Genomic DNA, 20,394 nt, shown 5'->3' with positions numbered 1-20,394 from the left:
TTGACATCAGCCTTGTTCTAATGCAGTTATTGACATCAGCCTTGTTCTAATGTAGTTATTGACATCACCTTGTTCTAATGCAGTTATTGACATCAGCCTTGTTCTAATGCAGTTATTGACATCAGCCTTGTTCTAATGTAGTTATTGACATCAGCCTTGTTCTAATGCAGTTATTGACATCAGCCTTGTTCTAATGCAGTTATTGACATCAGCCTTGTTCTAATGCAGTTATTGACATCAGCCTTGTTCTAATGTAGTTATTGACATCACCTTGTTCTAATGTAGTTATTGACATCACCTTGTTCTAATGCAGTTATTGACATCACCTTGTTCTAATGTAGTTATTGACATCACCTTGTTCTAATGCAGTTATTGACATCACCTTGTTCTAATGCAGTTATTGACATCAGCCTTGTTCTAATGTAGTTATTGACATCACCTTGTTCTAATGCAGTTATTGACATCACCTTGTTCTAATGCAGTTATTGACATCACCTTGTTCTAATGCAGTTATTGACATCAGCCTTGTTCTAATGCAGTTATTGACATCACCTTGTTCTAATGTAGTTATTGACATCACCTTGTTCTAATGTAGTTATTGACATCAGCCTTGTTCTAATGCAGTTATTGACATCAGCCTTGTTCTAATGCAGTTATTGACATCAGCCTTGTTCTAATGCAGTTATTGACATCACCTTGTTCTAATGCAGTTATTGACATCACCTTGTTCTAATGCAGTTATTGACATCACCTTGTTCTAATGCAGTTATTGACATCACCTTGTTCTAATGTAGTTATTGACATCAGCCTTGTTCTAATGCAGTTATTGACATCAGCCTTGTTCTAATGCAGTTATTGACATCACCTTGTTCTAATGCAGTTATTGACATCACCTTGTTCTAATGCAGTTATTGACATCAGCCTTGTTCTAATGTAGTTATTGACATCACCTTGTTCTAATGTAGTTATTGACATCACCTTGTTCTAATGTAGTTATTGACATCACCTTGTTCTAATGCAGTTATTGACATCAGCCTTGTTCTAATGTAGTTATTGACATCACCTTGTTCTAATGCAGTTATTGACATCACCTTGTTCTAATGCAGTTATTGACATCAGCCTTGTTCTAATGTAGTTATTGACATCACCTTGTTCTAATGCAGTTATTGACATCAGCCTTGTTCTAATGCAGTTATTGACATCACCTTGTTCTAATGCAGTTATTGACATCACCTTGTTCTAATGCAGTTATTGACATCACCTTGTTCTAATGCAGTTATTGACATCACCTTGTTCTAATGCAGTTATTGACATCACCTTGTTCTAATGCAGTTATTGACATCACCTTGTTCTAATGCAGTTATTGACATCACCTTGTTCTAATGCAGTTATTGACATCACCTTGTTCTAATGCAGTTATTGACATCACCTTGTTCTAATGTAGTTATTGACATCAGCCTTGTTCTAATGTAGTTATTGACATCACCTTGTTCTAATGCAGTTATTGACATCAGCCTTGTTCTAATGTAGTTATTGACATCACCTTGTTCTAATGCAGTTATTGACATCAGCCTTGTTCTAATGTAGTTATTGACATCACCTTGTTCTAATGCAGTTATTGACATCAGCCTTGTTCTAATGCAGTTATTGACATCACCTTGTTCTAATGCAGTTATTGACATCACCTTGTTCTAATGTAGTTATTGACATCACCTTGTTCTAATGCAGTTATTGACATCACCTTGTTCTAATGTAGTTATTGACATCAGCCTTGTTCTAATGTAGTTATTGACATCACCTTGTTCTAATGCAGTTATTGACATCACCTTGTTCTGTTCAATGTTCTCTACCTATATAGCACTCTAAATACCTAATGTTACGTTATTCAGACCAATGAGAATTAGGAACTTTAAAGCCAATTAGTTAAGAATAATATTTTTGCAGATAGAACATTATAATTTGAAGGTCACACAGTTGTAAATACAGCTGATCTTGTCTGGGTCAGGAGAACACATGTCATAATCGGAATAAATTAAACCTGAATAAATAAGTCTGAAAGTGATACAGGTGGGTGGATATTTCTCTGGACACAAGTAAGGATACACACTATACACATGTATTACACAATTCTATATGACAGTTGGAATAGACATGAACAGTCCTAAAATGAAGGAAAATAACCATATTGTAGCCACAAGACAGTCTTTCTTTGGACCCACCAACCCTTTTCACACTATCCTGTCTACCCGAACCATACTGTGATGGCTCAGATATTTTCTCTTCACAATGTCCTTTCCAGCATCAAGGTTCCAGCGACTAAGCGGAAGCATAACACAGTACAGTTGGGCTCAGCAGGATGAGAAGGATACTAAAAGGAGGTGAATAGCACTACCTACTAATATTCCTAGCAACAGAAGGGACTAAGTAAAAAGACATTACACACAAAAGATACACATTTATTTGGATAAAAAACAAAAACAAATGAAATACATCTATGGCTTACTCCGATCACAAAGGGCAAAAACAGGCTGTCTAATGAAGAGCAGAAAAACAAAAAGTGGTGGTAGCACCTTTGGAACAAGAAGTTCTTAACAGATACCACCTCGACTAACCTGTAGCCCAGCACATTAACTCTGTACCGGTACCCCTGGTTATAGCCTCGTTATTGTTATTTTAAGGTGTGACTTAAAAAATATATATGTATATATATTTCTTGAACTGCATTGTTGGTTAAGGGCTTGTAAGTAAGCGTTGTATTCGGGGCATGTATGGTGTATGAAAAATTGACTTCTCCCTTTTAATTCTGTCTGTCAACTTTATAATGATCAGGCACACACGCACGCACGCACGCACGCACGCACGCACGCACGCACGCACGCACGCACGCACGCACGCACGCACGCACGCACGCACGCACACACACACACACACACACACACACACACACACAGATAAAGGCACATGCTTTGTAGCTGTACAGTGGTAATTTCATGCATCCAGAAAATACAACTTTCATAACAGAAGCCTTATATGAACAAATGTTGTTTATCAACCGCTGAAAGAAACAGTTTGCTTCTTTTCTTTGCAGACTACATAATATCTTACATTTTGAGAGAGAGAGAGAGAAAGAATACATGTAGCTCTTGCTTACTATTGGCCCCAGGTGTGGCAACAAGCAGGACGGTGTGGCCTTAGGGATTTGGCCATAGATGTTTGTGTGTGTTTGTGGGGGGAGCACTCAGGTGGTGTGTGTGTGTGTGTGTGTGCGTGTGAGTGTGCGTGTGTGTGTGTGGGCAGTGGAGCAGAGCTCAGGTGATGACGGTGGGGCCGCGGTGTCCTGTTCTCTCGTGGATGTCAGAGATCTTCAGGGCAATGGCGATGAGGGGACCCAGCACCGCCTGGGACACAAACAACACACACTGCTTCATACACACTTCACACGATAAACACATTACTGACAAAGCTTCAGGCTTTCTTTGCTAATGTGGGATGACTGTAGAGACTCTGAAAGGATGCACATGTTGAAATAAGTGTTGATACAATGTGAGAGTTGTATTGTTATACTAGCAACAGAGAAACACAGCACACTCCAAACGCAGTTTCCTGCAATGCAAGACATGTTAAACTTGTAGTGTATTTGAGGTTTAAAAAGGCTTCTGAAGTTTGTCAATCCCACTTTGAAATCACAACAAACATAAATTATAATCCACATAATAACTCACATTTCCTGTTGCTGCAGGATTATTTTGCTGCAATAGCAAACTGGCTCAAATTAAGATCCTACATCGGTAACCATCATAGAAGCCACTATAAACTAATACAGAGAGTAACCAAGGAAACAACAAGCGTCATGAATCAAGACCAATAAACAGTTTACTACCAAGTCCCTTCTCTTCACTTTGGACTTTCTGTCCGATGTCCTGGCCAGAAAGGACCTCTGCAAAGAATTTAATCCATTATCAGTGTGTTGCAAAGCCCGTCAACTCCAGGCTAACTTTATACTGTCTAGCCGCACCTTAGTATCCACTGACAGTTCAACAGTCTCTGTTTCAGAGGGGTTGGGTTAAATGCGGAAGACACATTTCAGTTGAGTACTTTCAGTTGGACAACTGACTAGGCATCCCCCCTTTTCCTTTCTCTATTGTGTTGGTGCAACTCACAACCTGAAGTTACCTGTTAAGTGAGGTAACCATGGTAACCATAGAGATAAGCCACGGCTTGCATCATGACTACAGATCCAATGGTATAGTGGTTTCCTGGCTCAGTTCAAAGCGGTTGGTGAGAGAATGTTTACATGGAACCGATCAATCTAATCAAGGCCAGCGGTGTTTCATCATAACGGATCACTGATAACTAAGCCTTGGCATCAAAACTGCACACACCTCTATACTGACTAATACTGTGAACCACAATATGATACTGACTAATACTGTGGCACGGTTAAAGTACACTACCAGTCAAACACAATATGGCCACACCAACAGCAATAGAAGACACTCACTCCAAAGTCTACCGAGCAGCTAAAACTACTATCACATGTCATGTCACCATGTCACATGTTGTTCAGACACCCAGTTGGAGGTGGGTTGTGTTATAGGATAATATTGCATGCAACCACTGTGAACCAAACCCTACTGTTGACAATGTCCTTGTGGTTGAATAATATATCAAATGGATCAATGAAAATTATAATGTTGAGTTGATCCTCCTTAGTTTATGGGCCTGAAAGTTCATTCAAGGAAACAATGATGACACACACACACACACACACACACACACACACACACACACACACACACACACACACACACACACACACACACACACACACACACACACACACACACACACACACACAGACGTAGTGAAATAGTACCTATCAGACTGGATTCAGTGTACTCCTTACCTGAGTTTCTCTGTTATGTCTCTCGGGATCTCTCTCGAAGCTCTCTGCGTAGATCCGGACTGTGGCCCCGGCCCCTCCCCCACTCCCACTCAGACGGAAGACCAGGCGGGACGCATCTGTGAAGACGATCCGCAGACCCTGTATGCAGACAGAGCAGAGACAGTGAGACAGGTATGCAGACAGACCAGAGACAGTGAGAAAGGTATGCAGACAGACCAGAGGCAGTGAGACAGGTATGCAGACAGACCAGAGACAGTGAGACAGGTATGCAGACAGACCAGAGGCAGTGAGACAGGTAGACAGAAATACTAGCGGCAGTGAGACAGGTAGAATGACAGACCAGAGACAGTGAGACAGGTAGAAAGACAGACCAGAGGCAGTGAGACAGGTAGACAGATATACTAGCGGCAGTGAGACAGGTAGACAGAAATACTAGCGGCAGAGAGACAGGTAGAAAGACAGACCAGAGGCAGTGAGACAGGGGAGTCAGTGTTGTTAATGCAGTATCAACTGACGTCCCCTAGATGCCACTGTAGTCATATGCATGTGTGTGTGTGTGTGTGTGTGTGTGTGTGTGTGTGTGTGTGTGTGTGTGTGTGCATTTAATATGTTTACCTACAGTACATCCCTGTATGTCTATATGTAGGTGTTTGAGTCAGAGAGAGAGGGGGTCAATGTACAGTAGTATGTGTGTAGTCTTTCTCTGTGGGAACAATTCAGTAGCAGGCTACAGAGGCGACCCAAGCATAGCTCTGTAAAACCTCTCTCAACTTGTCATCACAGCCAGTCTGTCTGTGTGTGTGTGTGTATGTCTGTGAGCATGTGTCTCTGTTTATAAATGGGACGGCAGGTAGCTTAGTGGTTAAGAATGTTGGGCCAATAACTGAAAGGTCGCTGGTTCAAATCCCTGAGCCAACTAGGTGGAAAATATGTTGATGTGCCCTTGAGCAAGGCACTTAACCCTCATTTATCCTGTAAGTTGTTCTGGATAAGAGTGTCTGCTAAATGAATATATGGAGTGTGTATGCATACAACAGACAGCGCATCCCCCTCTCACAGGCAGAGCGGAGAGACAACAGCTGACACAACACTGTGGAATGTCCTGTATATACACAGAGGAGTAGGTTTACTGGGGAAGGAGAAGCTGTCACACCTTTTGGTGAGTGACTAACTAGCTGTAACCGCTGTGGAGCTGGCCGAGAGGTCTGATCCGGCTACTGTGACAGGCCCAATTGGGAGGGTGACTGACTAAAAACAAACCACACACCATCTCTTATGACATCATGCATCCCAGGCCAAGACACCTGACACCAATGGGATTTACGTGTGGGTGTGTAGTATGAGCTGAAAAGTGTCGACGCCAGGAGATATTCCAGGGTTTGTGGGGAGGATGGGACAGTGTGACAGAGACCGCTGCCAAGTGAAAAGCCTGTGTGTGTTTACATTTCCCAACAACAGACTGTGTAACACTCATCATCTTTACTGATGCTGACACACTCTGACTCATCAGTCTTTACACCAATCACAATAAAGACCCAACCGAGACATTTCTGCCTCCAACAATGAGATTAAAGTCCCCAGGCGAAACCAAGTCTACCAATCACAATAAAGGCCAAGCCAAAACATCATACATTAGCCACTGTGACATCACTGCTCTATACATCACTTGTTCCTAAACCTTTTAGCCCTGTGACCCACCTAAAGCTTTGGGAGTCTTCTCATGACTCAACATGTCACCAGAACCAATGCCATAGACTCGATTGTGACTAGCAGGTCACCTCTCACCCATTGGGAAACAGTGAAGTAAGCATTGCAGAGATGTGTTTACCGTCAACAGCAGGCCAACTGTTCCTAAGCAACAGGGTGTACATCACACCATTATTACACTACTGTTCCTCTGCCTGTCTGGCTGTCCTGTTTCTGTGTTTTACTAAAGCAAAGCAGGGCTCTGCTGTGTGTGTGTGTGTGTGTTTGTGTGTGTGTGTGTGTGTGTGTCTGCACACTGGCTGAGGAGGAGAGTTAGAGACAGCCATGCCCAAACATGGAACCCCAGTCTGAACACGTGGCTACCTGGGTGGTCTGGAGCAGAGAGGGGTAGGAGTATACAAGCAGAGATGGATAGAGAGAAGAGGAATATGTGCTGACTTTCAGATGGTATTTAATCGACTAATAAAGTCAACAGTTATATGGACCTCATTATAGACAACCTCCCACCCCCCCTCCCCATCTTGCCCCCGCCCCCTCTCATCTCCTCCAAGAGCCATGTTTTAGTTATACAGACCTGGTTGCGGACCACGGTTCCGTCCACAGGGTCGATGTACTCAAAGTTATCAGCCCGCTCTACACTGTAGACGTTAGTCCCCACAGCAAACTTCTGGGTAAGAAAGGCCTTGTCTGTGATCACCCCCTCCAAGTCTCTCATCAGGTAGAATGCAGCTCTGGGGTCCACGCCTTCATAGTCAAACCTGGGAACACACACACAGGTGTGAATACATGGGCGCACACATACACACACAAGCATGAATGTGGCATAAAGACACACTCCTAGAAACCACAAGCATAGAGACAAACACAGAAAGAAGCATCCCCGTCTATTCAAGTCTATAAGATAAGGACATGACATCTTCAATGTGTCTTTCTGTGTTCACTACACGTGTATTGCAATCCACTGATTGATTTATTGGTTGATTGATGTATTGGTTGTTTGAGTGATTGATTGTTTGATTAGTTGATTGAGTGCTTGATTGATTTATTGATTGGTTGGTTGAGTGATTTATTTCATTATTGATTGGTTGGTTGCATAGCAGAGTGACCTGCAGAAGTAGTTGCGTCCGAGCTTGGCCCAGTGGTCCTTGACGATTTCCTCCACGCCCTGTTTCCTGACAGCCATGATGGACAGCCACACCAGCACCGACCACAGACCATCCTTCTCACGGATGTGGTCTGAACCTGAACAAGAGACACAAGTTTGCCCAGGAAACCATAAACCTTTATAACCATGTTATAACGTTGTATTAAACCTTCATAACCCTGTTATTACCTGTTATAAACGTATGGAGCAGAGTGGGATGATAGACTAACATGGGATATTTAGAAAGGGAAGTTATCCTGGAGGATAACAAGATGAGGCTAGGTCTATTTCATAGACATTTTAACAGACATTCTAACAGGCATTCTGACAGGCATTCTAACAGGCATTCTGACAGGCATTCTAACAGGCATTCTGACAGGCATTCTGACAGGCATTCTAACAGGCATTCTAACAGGCATTCTGACAGGCATTCTAACAGGCATTCTGACAGGCATTCTAACAGGCATTCTGACAGACATTCTGACAGGCATTCTAACAGGCATTCTGACAGGCATTCTGACAGGCATTCTAACAGGCATTCTAACAGGCATTCTAACAGGCATTCTGACAGGCATTCTAACAGGCATTCTGACAGACATTCTGACAGGCATTCTAACAGGCATTCTGACAGGCATTCTAACAGGCATTCTGACAGGCATTCTAACAGGCATTCTAACAGGCATTCTGACAGGCATTTTAACAGACATTCTAACAGGCATTCTGACAGGCATTCTAACAGGCATTCTGACAGGCATTCTAACAGGCATTCTGACAGGCATTTTAACAGACATTCTGACAGGCATTCTGACAGGCATTCTAACAGGCATTCTGACAGACATTCTAACAGGCATTCTAACAGGCATTCTGACAGACATTCTAACAGGCATTCTGACAGACATTCTGACAGGCATTCTGACAGGCATTCTAACAGGCATTCTGACAGGCATTCTGACAGGCATTCTAACAGGCATTCTGACAGCCATTCTAACAGGCATTCTGACAGGCATTCTGACAAGAATCCTTCAGTTCAACTCTGAGCCATATAATTTAACAGTTTTATTTAGTTTTATTTATCTGACTCTCACACAAACACTGAACGCCTCTCCTGGGTGGCTGATGACTATCCGCAGATATCCACACCAAGGTTGTGGGTTAGATTTTTGTATGTCCAAATATACTGAATGTATGTGTTATATTTGTACATTTGATTCATTTAGCAGACAGTCTTATCTAGTGAGTGTTAAGCAAGATATTTGGATAGTAGGGTCAACAATATACTGAGAATACCAAACGTTAGGGACACCTTTTTTATTTTTTTATTTCACCTTTATTTAACCAGGTAGGCCAGTTGAGAACAAGTTCTCATTTACAACTGCGACCTGGCCAAGATAAAGCAAAGCAGTTCGACACATACAACAACACAGAGATACACATAGAATAAACAAACACAGTCAATAATACAGTCTAAGTGTACAAATGAGGTAGGATAAGGGAGGTAAGACAATAAATAGGCCATAGTGGCGAAATAATTACAATATAGCAATTAAACACTGGAATGATAGATGTGCAGAAGATGAATGTGCAAGTAGAGATACTGGGGTGCAAAGGAGCAAAATAAATCAAATAAATAACAGTATGGGGATGAGGTAGTTGGATGAGCTATTTACAGATGGGCTATGTACAGGTGCAGTGATCTGTGAGCTGCTCTGACAGCTGGTGCTTAAAGTTAGTGAGGCAGATATGAGTCTCCAGCTTCAGTGATTTTTGCAGTTCGTTCCAGTCATTGGCAGCAGAGAACTGGAAGGAAAGGCGGCCAAAGGAGGAATTGGCTTTGGGGGTGACCAGTGAAATATACCTGCTGGAGCGTGTGCTACGGGTGGGTGCTGCTATGGTGACCAGTGAGCTGAGATAAGGCAGGGCTTTACCTAGCAAAGACTTATAGATGACCTGGAGCCAGTGGGTTTGGCGACGAATAAGAAGCGAGGGCCAGCCAACGAGAGCATACAGGTTGCAGTGGTGGGTATTATTTGGGGCTTTGGTGACAAAACAGATGGCACTGTGATAGACTGCATCCAATTTGCTGAGCAGAGTGTTGGAGGCTATTTTGTAAATTACATCGCCGAAGTCAAGGATCGGTAGGATAGTCAGTTTTACGAGGGTATGTTTGGCAGCAGGAGTGAAGGATGCTTTGTTGCGAAATAGGACGCCGATTCTAGATTTAATTTTTGATTGGAGATGCTTAATGTGAGTCTGGAAGGAGAGTTTACAGTCTAACCAGACACCTAGGTATTTGTAGTTGTCCACATATTCTAAGTCAGAACCGTCCAGAGTAGTGATGCTGGATGGGCAGGCAGGTGTGCGAAGCGATCGGTTGAAGAGCATGCATTTAGTTTTACTTGCATTTAAGAGCAGTTGGTGGCCACGGAAGGAGAGTTGTATGGCATTGAAGCTCGTCTGGAGGTTAGTTAACACAGTGTCCAAAGAAGGGCCAGAAGTATACAGAATGGTGTCGTCTGCGTAGAGGTGGATCAGAGAATCACCAGCAGCAAGAGCGACATCATTGATGTATACAGAGAAGAGAGTCGGCCCGAGAATTGAACCACAACAGAATTGAACCACAACAGGCCCTCCGATTTGACACACTGAACTCTATCAGAGAAGTAGTTGGTGAACCAGGCGAGACAGTCATTTGAGAAACCAAGGCGGTTGAGTCTGCCGATAAGAATGTGGTGATTGACAGAGTCAAAAGCCTTGGCCAGGTCGATAAATACAGCTGCACAATATTGTCTCTTATCGATGGCGGTTATGATATCGTTTAGGAACTTGAGCGTGGCTGAGGTGCACCCATGACCAGCTCGGAAACCAGATTGCATAGCGGAGAAGGTACAGTGGGATTCAAAATAGTCGGTGATCTGTTTGTTAACTTGGCTTTCGAAGACCTTAGAAAGGCAGGGTAGGATAGATATAGGTCTGTAGCAGTTTGGGTCTAGAGTGTCTCCCCCTTTGAAGAGGGGGTTGACCGTGGCAGCTTTCCAATCTTTGGGGATCTCAGACGATACGAAAGAGAGGTTAGTACAGGCTAGTAATAGGGGTTGCAACAATTTCGGCGGATAATTTTAGAAAGAGAGGGTCCAGATTGTCTAGCCTGATGTCTGTCTGATTTGTAGGGGTCCAGATTTTGCAGCTCTTTCAGAACATCAGCTATCTGGATTTGGGTGAAGGAGAAATGGGGGAGGCTTGTGCAAGTTGCTGTGGGGGGTGCAGGTCTGTTGACCGGGGTAGGGGTAGCCAGGTGGAAAGCATGGCCAGCTGTAGAAAAATGCTTATTGAAATTCTCAATTATCGTGGATTTATCGGTGGTGACAGTGTTTCCTAGCCTCAGTGCAGTGGGCAGCTGGGAGGAGGTGCTCTTATTCTCCATGGACTTTACAGTGTCCCAGAACTTTTGGGAGTTTGTACTACAGGATGCAAATTTATGTTTTAAAAAGATAGCCTTCGCTTACCTGACTGCCTGTGTATATTGGTTCCTAACTTCCTTGAAAAGTTCCATATTGCGGGGGCTATTCGATGCTAATGCAGTACGCCACAGGATGTTTTTGTGCTGGTCAAGAGCAGTCAGGTCTGGAGTGAACCAAGGGCTATATCTGTTCCTGGTTCGAAATTGTTTGAATGAGGCATGCTTATTTTAGATGGTGAGGAAAGCACCTTTAAAGAATAACCAGGCATCCTCTACTGATGGAATGAGGTCAATATCCTTCCAGGATACCCGGGTCAGGTCGATTAGAAACGCCTGCTCGCTGAAGTGTTTTAGGGAGAGTTTGACAGTGATGAGGGGTGGTCGTTTGACCGCAGACCCATTACAGACGCAGGCAACGAGGCAGTGATCGCTGAGATCCTGGTTGAAGACAGCAGAGGTGTATTTGGAGGGCAGGTTAGTCAGGATGATATCTATGATGGTGCCCGTGTTTACGGATTTGGGGTTGTACCTGATAGGTTCATTGATAATTTGTGTGAGATTGAGGGCATCAAGCTTAGATTGTAGGATGGCCGGGGTGTTATGCATGTCCCAGTTTAGGTCACCTAACAGCACGAGCTCTGAAGATAGATGGGGGGCAATCAATTCACATATGGTGTCCACGGCACAGCTGGGGGCAGAAGGTGGTCTATAGCAAGCGGCAACGGTGAGAGACTTGTTTCTGGAAAGGTGGATTTTTAAAAGTAGTAGCTCAAATTGTTTGGGCACAGACCTGGATAGTAAGACAGAACTCTGCAGGCTATCTCTGCAGTAGATTGCAACCCCGCCCCCTTTGGCAGTTCTATCTTGTCGGAAAAGTTATAGTTAGGGATGGAAATGTCAGGGTTTTTGGTGGCATTCCTAAGCCAGGATTCAGACACGGCTACATCCGGGTTGGCAGACTGTGCTAAAGCAGTGAATAAAACAAACTTTAGGAGGAGGCTTCTAATGTTAACATGCATGAAACCAAGGCTTTTACGGTTACAGAAGTCAACAAATGAGAGCGCCTGAGGAATGGGAGTGGAGCTAGGCACTGCAGGGCCTGGTTTAACCTCTACATCACCAAAGGAACAGAGGAGGAGTAGGATAAGGGTACTGCTAAAGGCTATAAGAAATGGTCGTCTAGTATGTTTTGAACAGAGAGTAAAATTAGCATATTTCTGGGCACGGTAGAATAGATTCAAGGAATAATGTACAGACAAAGGTATGGTAGGATGAGAGTACAGTGGAGGTAAACCTATGCATTGAGTGACGATGAGAGAGATATTGTCTCTAGAAATATAATTTAAACCAGGTGAGGTCCCCGCATGTGTGTGGGGGGGGGGGGGGGGGGGGGACTAAAGGGTTAGCTAAGGCGTATTGAGCAGGGCTAGAGGCTCTACAGTGAAATAAGGCAATAATCACTAACCAAAACAGCAATGGACAAGGCATATTGACATTAGGGAGAGGCATGCGTAGCCGAGTGATCATAGGGGTCCAGTGAGTAGCTAGGTGGGCTGGAGACACGGCGTTTCAGACAGCTAGCGGGCCGGGGAAAGCAAGCTTGCAGTAGGGTCTTAGAGGGACGTTGTGACTGAATTAGTCTGTTGTAGCCTCCTCGTGCGGTTACGTCGGCAGACCAGTCGTGATGGATCAGCAGGGCTCCGTGTAGTAAATGGGCCAGGCCAATTGGCAAAATAGGTATAGTGGCCAAAGAAATTTGCGGATGGGCCTCTTCAGCTAACAGTTTGATACGCTCTAGACAGCTAGCAGGCTAGCAGATGGGCATTCAGGGGATGCCGAGATGGAGGAGCCAGTTGAAAAACCCCCTCGGGCAGATTACGTCAGTAGTCCAGTCGTGATGGATCGACGGGGCTCCGTATCGGCAGTAAAAGGGGTCCAAGCCAATTGGCAAAATAGGTATTGTAGCCCAAGGAGTGGCTGCTGGATCTCTTCAGCTAGCCGGGAGATGGGCCTAGCATAGGCTAGCTCCAGGCTAGTTGGTAATTGCTTCGGGACAGAGACGTTAGCCAGGAGTGGCCACTCGGATAGCAGCTAGCTAGCTGCGATGATCCAGGTTAAAAGGTTCAGAGCTTGCGGTAGGAATCCGGAGATATGGTAAGGAAGAAGTCCGATATGCTCTGGGTTGAATCGCGCTGTGCAGACTGGCAGGAGTTGTAGCTGACCGCTAGCAGTGGCTAGCTGACTACTAGCTAGTTGCTAGTTAGCTGGCTAGCTTCTGTTGGGGGTTCCAGTTCAAAAGTAAAGAAAATAGCAGATCCATACCACATTGGGTGAGGCAGATTGCAGGAGAGTATGTTGAAGCTGAGGTTAAGAAAAAAATATAAAAAGATATATACATGGGACACGACGAAGACATAGACGTCTGACTGCTACACCATCTTGGACCTTCTCATATTGGAGTTGCTACCCCCCTTTTGCCCTTAGAACAGCCTCAATTCGTTGCGGCATGGACTCTACAAGGTGTCGAAAGTGTTCCACAGAGATGCTGGCCCATGTTGACTGCAATGCTTCCCACAGTTGGCTGGATGTCCTTTGGGTGGTGGACCATTCTTGATATACACGGGAAACTGTTGAGCGTGAAAACCCCAGCAGCGTTGCAGTTCTTGACACACTCAAACCGGTGCGCCTGGCACCTACTACCATAACCCATTAAAAGGCACTTAAATCTTTTGTCTTGCCCATTCACCCTCTGAATGGCACACATACATAATCCATGTCTCAATTGTCTCAAAGGCTTACAAATCCTTCTTTAACCTGTCTCCTCCCCTTCATCTACACTGATTGAAGTAGGTTTAACAAGATACTTCAATAAGGGATCATAGCTTTCACCTGGATTCACCTGGTCAGTCTGTCATGGAAAGAGCAGCTGTTCCTAATGTTCTGTATACTCAGTGTACGACATCAGCTACAGAGACCACATACATCAGGGGAAAGAGGAGTATAACGCAGACAGACTGGTATCTCTCTAAGTGGAGAGATCATTCTGTTCACACTGCCAATGGTCTCTAACTGGGGTGGGCTATTGTTATTCTACACTACGGACCAGATGTAAGTGTGAGTCACAGTGTCCAGTCCACACCTGTTCGTTTTAGATGAGAATAAAAGACACACATAAAAAGCTAAGTATATGGAATAAAAAGTCTTAAAGTCTAAATCGTTCCTCACATAGTACCTTTAGATCAAAATCTTTGTCTTATTTATATATACTTTTCTTATGCTCCGTGTTGTATTTCCGGTGTTTATGCTCCATGTTGTATTTCCTGTGTTTATGCTCCGTGCTGTATTTCCTGTGTTTATGCTCCGTGTTGTATTTCCTGTGTTTATGCTCCATGTTGTATTTCCTGTGTTTATGCTCCGGGTTGTATTTCCTGTGTTTATGCTCTGTGTTGTATTTCCTGTGTTTATGCTCCATGTTGTATTTCCTGTGTTTATGCTCCATGTTGTATTTCCTGTGTTTATGCTCCATGTTTTATTTCCTGTGTTTATGCTCCATGTTGTATTTCCTGTGTTTATGCTTCATGTTGTATTTCCTGTGTTTATGCTCCATGTTGTAGTTCCTGTGTTTATGCTCCGTGTTGTATTTCCTGTGTTTATGCTTCATGTTGTATTTCCTGTGTTTATGCTCCATGTTGTAGTTCCTGTGTTTATGCTCCGTGTTGTAGTTCCTGTGTTTATGCTCTGTGTTGTATTTCCTGTGTTTATGCTCCATGTTGTAGTTCCTGTGTTTATGCTCTGTGTTGTATTTCCTGTGTTTATGCTCCATGTTGTATTTCCTGTGTTTATGCTCCATGTTTTATTTCCTGTGTTTATGCTCCATGTTGTATTTCCTGTGTTTATGCTTCATGTTGTATTTCCTGTGTTTATGCTCCATGTTGTAGTTCCTGTGTTTATGCTCCGTGTTGTATTTCCTGTGTTTATGCTCCATGTTGTATTTCCTGTGTTTATGCACCATGTTGTATTTCCTGTGTTTATGCTCCGTGTTGTATTTCCTGTGTTTATGCTCCATGTTGTATTTCCTGTGTTTATGCTCCGTGTTGTATTTCCTCTGGAAACTAACAGGTGTAGACTTTGTTGTGGTAGAAATCCTTAGTAATTCTGTCCCTAGCAGCTGTTGGGAAACTGACAGTTGCCAATTTCTGCTGACTCGCCGCTGCCTCTCTCCGCCTCCTCTCTGTCTTTCCGATTCAATTGAAGTTAAATTTGTTGTGGACATATGCACACGCACACAAACATGCCCGCGCAGGTCTTTACAAGCTGTCGTATAAAACTACCAGATCTAATTTTTCTGTCATCAGATCAGAACACCAGTCCAGTCTCCATCTGCATCACATCACTCTCTATATCTCCTGACCTGAATATCTTTCAGCTGCAAGCCACCAATGTTATTCTCTGCCAATTTAAAGATAATGACCAATAATAATGTATTGGATTTATTAAGCACTTTAACGAGATCTGAAAGCTCAAATGATGTAATATGTTATATTAATGGAGGTGAGAAAGTGAGTGTCATACTTTACGGAGCAGAATGTACATTATGTAGAACTGATACATCAACCATGGCACTGGACTCTATGGATTGAAATTAGAATGGACAAAAAAAGCGGACTAATGTTCATAACATGACATGAATGAAAGCTCCAGCCAACAGGAAGAGAGAGATAGGATCGAACCCTGAGCTCTGAGTGGCGAGCATAGTCCTGATTTACTGCTGCTTAGCTCCATGTAGATGTTTGGCCTTAAAGCAGAAACTCACACAGCACTCTGTCCATCTCTTTCTCTTCCCTTTTCTCCCCTGCTCTCATCCTCCTCTTCTGTATTTCATGTAATTACCTCCTGTTCTACTGTCCCCGTTTTTGTCTCTCCTTTCCGCTCTCTCTCTTGCTCACTTCAATCTGCTCTATTTCTTTATCCTGTTCCCTCTCACTTCTTTCTTTCTCTCTCCATACTCCTCTTTCCCTTTCTATCTCTCTCTCTCCATCTCAGAATACTCACACTCTCTCTCCACTGAAGAGAGTGACACAGAGAAAGACATCAACAGAGAGAGAAACAGAGATAGATAGAGAGAGAAACAGAGATAGATAGAAAGAGAAACAGATAGAGAGAGAGAGAGAGAGAAACAGAGATAGATAGAAAGAGAAACAGATAGAGAGAGAGAGAAAAACAGAGATAGAGAGAGAGAGAGAGAGAGAGAGAGAGAGAGAGAGAGAGAGAGAGAGAGAGAGAGAGAGAGAGAGAGAGAGAGAGAAAGGAAGGAAGGAAGGAAGAAGGGTAGCTGCAAGGAGAGAGTTTTTCCTGGTGGGCTGAGCAGCAGCAGCTGCCGGCAGAGGGCCGTGGGTTCTGGTGATTCACGGCGCTCCTCTCTCCTTTTATAGCAGAAGAATGGGGATTATTCACACACACAACACACGGCCCCTCAAATCTATTAGGCTGGGATGACTCCGACCAGAGACAGGCCTCTATTTAGGGATGTGATGTACTGTATACGGATCAGAGGAGGCTGGTGGGAGGAGCTACACGAGGAAGGGCTAATTATAATGGCTGGAATGGAATAAATGGAACGGTATCAAACACATGAAACGTATGGAAATGAAATATTTGGCTCCATTCCATTGATTCCTTTCCAGACATTACAACAAGCCCATTCTTCTAGAGATCATCCCACCAGCCTCCTCTGATATGGCTGTCTAGGAACAGACTGGCTTCTACTGAAAGGTGAGCAAACTCAGCTGCTGACAAGTTGCAGTACGACTCAGGTGAATGTCAAACAGGAGTAGAGAGAAACAGTCAGTAACACTCACTTGTCCCGAAGCTCTCCTCTCCGCAGAGCGAGCACCTCCCAGAGTCCATCAGGTTCCCAAAGAACCTCCAGCCTGTAGGAGTCTCATACAGCGTCACCTTCAGGGCTTTGGCCACCCTGCGCACGCACGCACACACACACACACACACACACACACACACACACACACACACACACACACACACACACACACACACACACACACACACACACACACACACACACACACACACACACACACACACACACACACACACACAGATTATTTTGTTACATTATGTTACATATATTATTTAACAGACACACAGTGTGTTCAGGGAATAATCTGGATTATACAACACACCTCTGGAGAACATCATCAACACCAGCCTTTCTCCACGGTATGAGCAACCCCTTTCTCAAGTTAAGACAGTGAGAGCTCACAAACTACAAACTTACCTTCCAGGCTGCTGGCCTGAAAAAGTAGCCATCTACTCATCCAATATCTTAATAACAGCTAGATAACCTTTCAAATAACATTCGTTTTGAGAATGAGCCATGTACTCTCTCTCTCAGTCACACAGAGAGAGAGAGAGAGAGAGAGAGAGAGAGAGAGGGAGAAGGAGAGAGAGAGAGGGTACCCTTCCTGCAGGCTCATCCTGACATGACCCTCCAGCATGACAATACCACCAGCCATACTGCTCGTTCTGTGAGTGGTTTCCTGCAAGACAGGAATGTCAGTGTTCTGCCATGGCCAGCAAAGAGCCCGGATCTCAGTCCCATTGAGCACATCTGGGACCTGTTGGATCGGAGGGTGAGGGCTAGGGCCATTCCCCCAGAAATGTCCGGGAACTTGCAGGTGCCTTGGTGGAAGAGTGGGGTAACATCTCACAGCAAGAACTGGCAAATCTGGTGCAGTCCATGAGGAGGAGATGCACTGCAGTACTTAATGCAGCTGGTGGCCATACCAGATACTGACTGTTACTTTTTATTTTGACCCCCCCTTTGTTCAGGGACACATTATTCCATTTCTGTTAGTCACATGTCTGTTGAACTTGTTCAGTTTATGTCTCAGTTGTTGAATCTTGTTATGTTCATAAAAATATTTACACATGTTAAGTTTGCTGAAAATAAACACAGTTGACAGTGAGAGGACGTTTCTTTTTTTACTGAGTTTATATAATTCACAAGTGATAAGCTAATATTGTCAACTATCAGAATATTCTTGATTTAAACTTGTCTTCACATATACACTACTGTTCAACCGTTTGGGGTCACTTAGAAATGTCCTTGTTTTCCATGAAAACATACATGAAATTAGTTGCAAAATGACTAGGAAACTAGGTTATAAATAATGGAGGGAGGGGGAGAGAGAAAGTTAGAGGTAAAGGGATAGATAGACAGGGAGAGGGTTAGAGGTAAAGGGCAGATAGACAGGGAGAAAGACAGGGAGTTAGAGGTAAAGGGGAAGATAGACGACGAGAAAGAGGGGGAGTTAGAGATAAGGGCAGATAGACAGGGAGAAAGAGAGAGAGTTAGAGGTAAAGGGAAGATAGACAGGGAGAAAGCGAGAGAGTTAGAGGTAAAGGGAAGAAAGACAGGGAGAAAGAGAGAGTTAGAGGTAAAGGGGAAGATAGACAGGGAGAAAGAGAGAGAGTTAGAGGTAAAGGGAAGATAGACAGGGAGAAAGAGAGAGAGTTAGAGGTAAAGGGAAGATAGACAGGGAGAAAGAGAGGGAGTTAGAGATAAGGGCAGATAGACAGGGAGAAAGAGAGGGAGTTAGAGGTAAAGGGAAGAAAGACAGGGAGAAAGAGAGGGAGTTAGAGGTAAAGGGAAGATAGACAGGGAGAAAGAGAGGGAGTTAGAAGTAAAGGGAAGATAGACAGGGAGAAAGAGAGGGAGTTAGAGGTAAAGGGAAGATAGACAGGGAGAAAGAGAGGGAGTTAGAGATAAGGGCAGATAGACAGGGAGAAATAGAGGGAGTTAGAGGTAAAGGGAAGATAGACAGGGAGAAAGAGAGAGAGTTAGAGGTAAAGGGAAGATAGACAGGGAGAAAGAGAGGGAGTTAGAGGTAAAGGGAAGATAGACAGGGATAAAGAGAGGGAGTTAGAGATAAGGGCAGATAGACAGGGAGAAAGAGAGAGAGTTAGAGGTAAAGGGAAGATAGACAGGGAGAAAGGGGGGGAGTTAGAGGTAAAGGGAAGATAGACAGGGAGAAAGAGAGAGAGTTAGAGGTAAAGGGAAGATAGACAGGAAGAAAGAGAGGGAGTTAGAGGTAAAGGGAAGATAGACAGGGAGAAAGAGAGGGAGTTAGAGGTAAAGGGAAGATAGACAGGGAGAAAGAGAGAGAGTTAGAAGTAAAGGGAAGATAGACAGGGAGAAAGAGAGAGAGTTAGAGGTAAAGGGAAGATAGACAGGGAGAAAGAGGGGGAGTTAGAGGTAAAGGGAAGATAGACAGGGAGAAAGAGAGGGAGTTAGAGGTAAAGGGAAGATAGACCGGGAGAAAGAGAGGGAGTTAGAGGTAAAGGGAAGATAGACAGGGAGAAAGAGAGGGAGTTAGAGGTAAAGGGAAGATAGACAGGGAGAAAGAGAGGGAGTTAGAGGTAAAGGGAAGAAAGACAGGGAGAAAGAGAGGGAGTTAGAGGTAAAGGGAAGATAGACAGGGAGAAAGAGAGGGAGTTAGAGGTAAAGGGGAAGATAGACAGGGAGAAAGAGAGGGAGTTAGAGGTAAATTCCTGCGTATTCCTCCAGGGCTTAGCTGTCCTGGATCTGCACAGCTCTGCGAGGGCCTGGGATCGGGAGAGACACTTAAGTGTTTTAGTACTATATCTCTTGACACAATGATGAAAATAATCATGGCCTCTAAACCTTCAAGCTGCATACTGGATCCTATTCCTACTAAACTGCTGAAGGAGCTGCTTCCTGTGCTTGGCCCTCCTATGTTGAACATAATAAACAGCTCTCTATCCACCGGATGTGTACCAAACTCACTAAAAGTGGCAGTGATAAAGCCTCTCTTGAAAAAGCCAAACCTTGACCCGGAAAATATAAAAAACTATCGGCCTATATCGAATCTTCCATTCCTCTCAAAATTTTTAGAAAAAGCTGTTGCGCAGCAACTCACTGCCTTTCTGAAGACAAACAATGTATACGAAATGCTTCAGTCTGGTTTTAGACCCCATCATAGCACTGAGACTGCACTTGTGAAGGTGGTAAATGACCTTTTAATGGCGTCAGACCGAGGCTCTGCATCTGTCCTCGTGCTACTAGACCTTAGTGCTGCCTTTGACACCATCGATCACCACATTCTTTTGGAGAGACTGGAAACCCAAATTGGTCTACAC

At 44.0% G+C, this 20,394-nt stretch overlaps 1 protein-coding gene across 1 annotated transcript in view; it reads right to left on the bottom strand.

Annotated features, from left to right (window-relative positions):
• Positions 1-2,440: 2,440 nt before the first annotated feature.
• Positions 2,441-20,394, bottom strand: part of LOC120063375 (phosphoglucomutase-like protein 5) — a 56,657-nt gene continuing 38,703 nt past the window's right edge. The window contains exons 7-11 of the mRNA XM_039013728.1: positions 17,073-17,188; positions 7,720-7,855; positions 7,188-7,371; positions 4,907-5,044; positions 2,441-3,398 (exon numbers count right to left, since the gene is read on the bottom strand). Coding sequence (XP_038869656.1) covers positions 3,309-3,398; positions 4,907-5,044; positions 7,188-7,371; positions 7,720-7,855; positions 17,073-17,188 — 664 coding nt within the window. The 3' untranslated portion in view covers positions 2,441-3,308. The remainder of the gene's footprint in view (positions 3,399-4,906; positions 5,045-7,187; positions 7,372-7,719; positions 7,856-17,072; positions 17,189-20,394) is intronic.

Source organism: Salvelinus namaycush, chromosome 18 (genome assembly GCF_016432855.1).
Source record: "Salvelinus namaycush isolate Seneca chromosome 18, SaNama_1.0, whole genome shotgun sequence".
Classification (NCBI taxonomy): Eukaryota; Metazoa; Chordata; class Actinopteri; order Salmoniformes; family Salmonidae; genus Salvelinus; species Salvelinus namaycush.
Note: the sequence above shows the minus strand (reverse complement) of the source record. Positions and strands in the feature narration are given on the sequence as shown.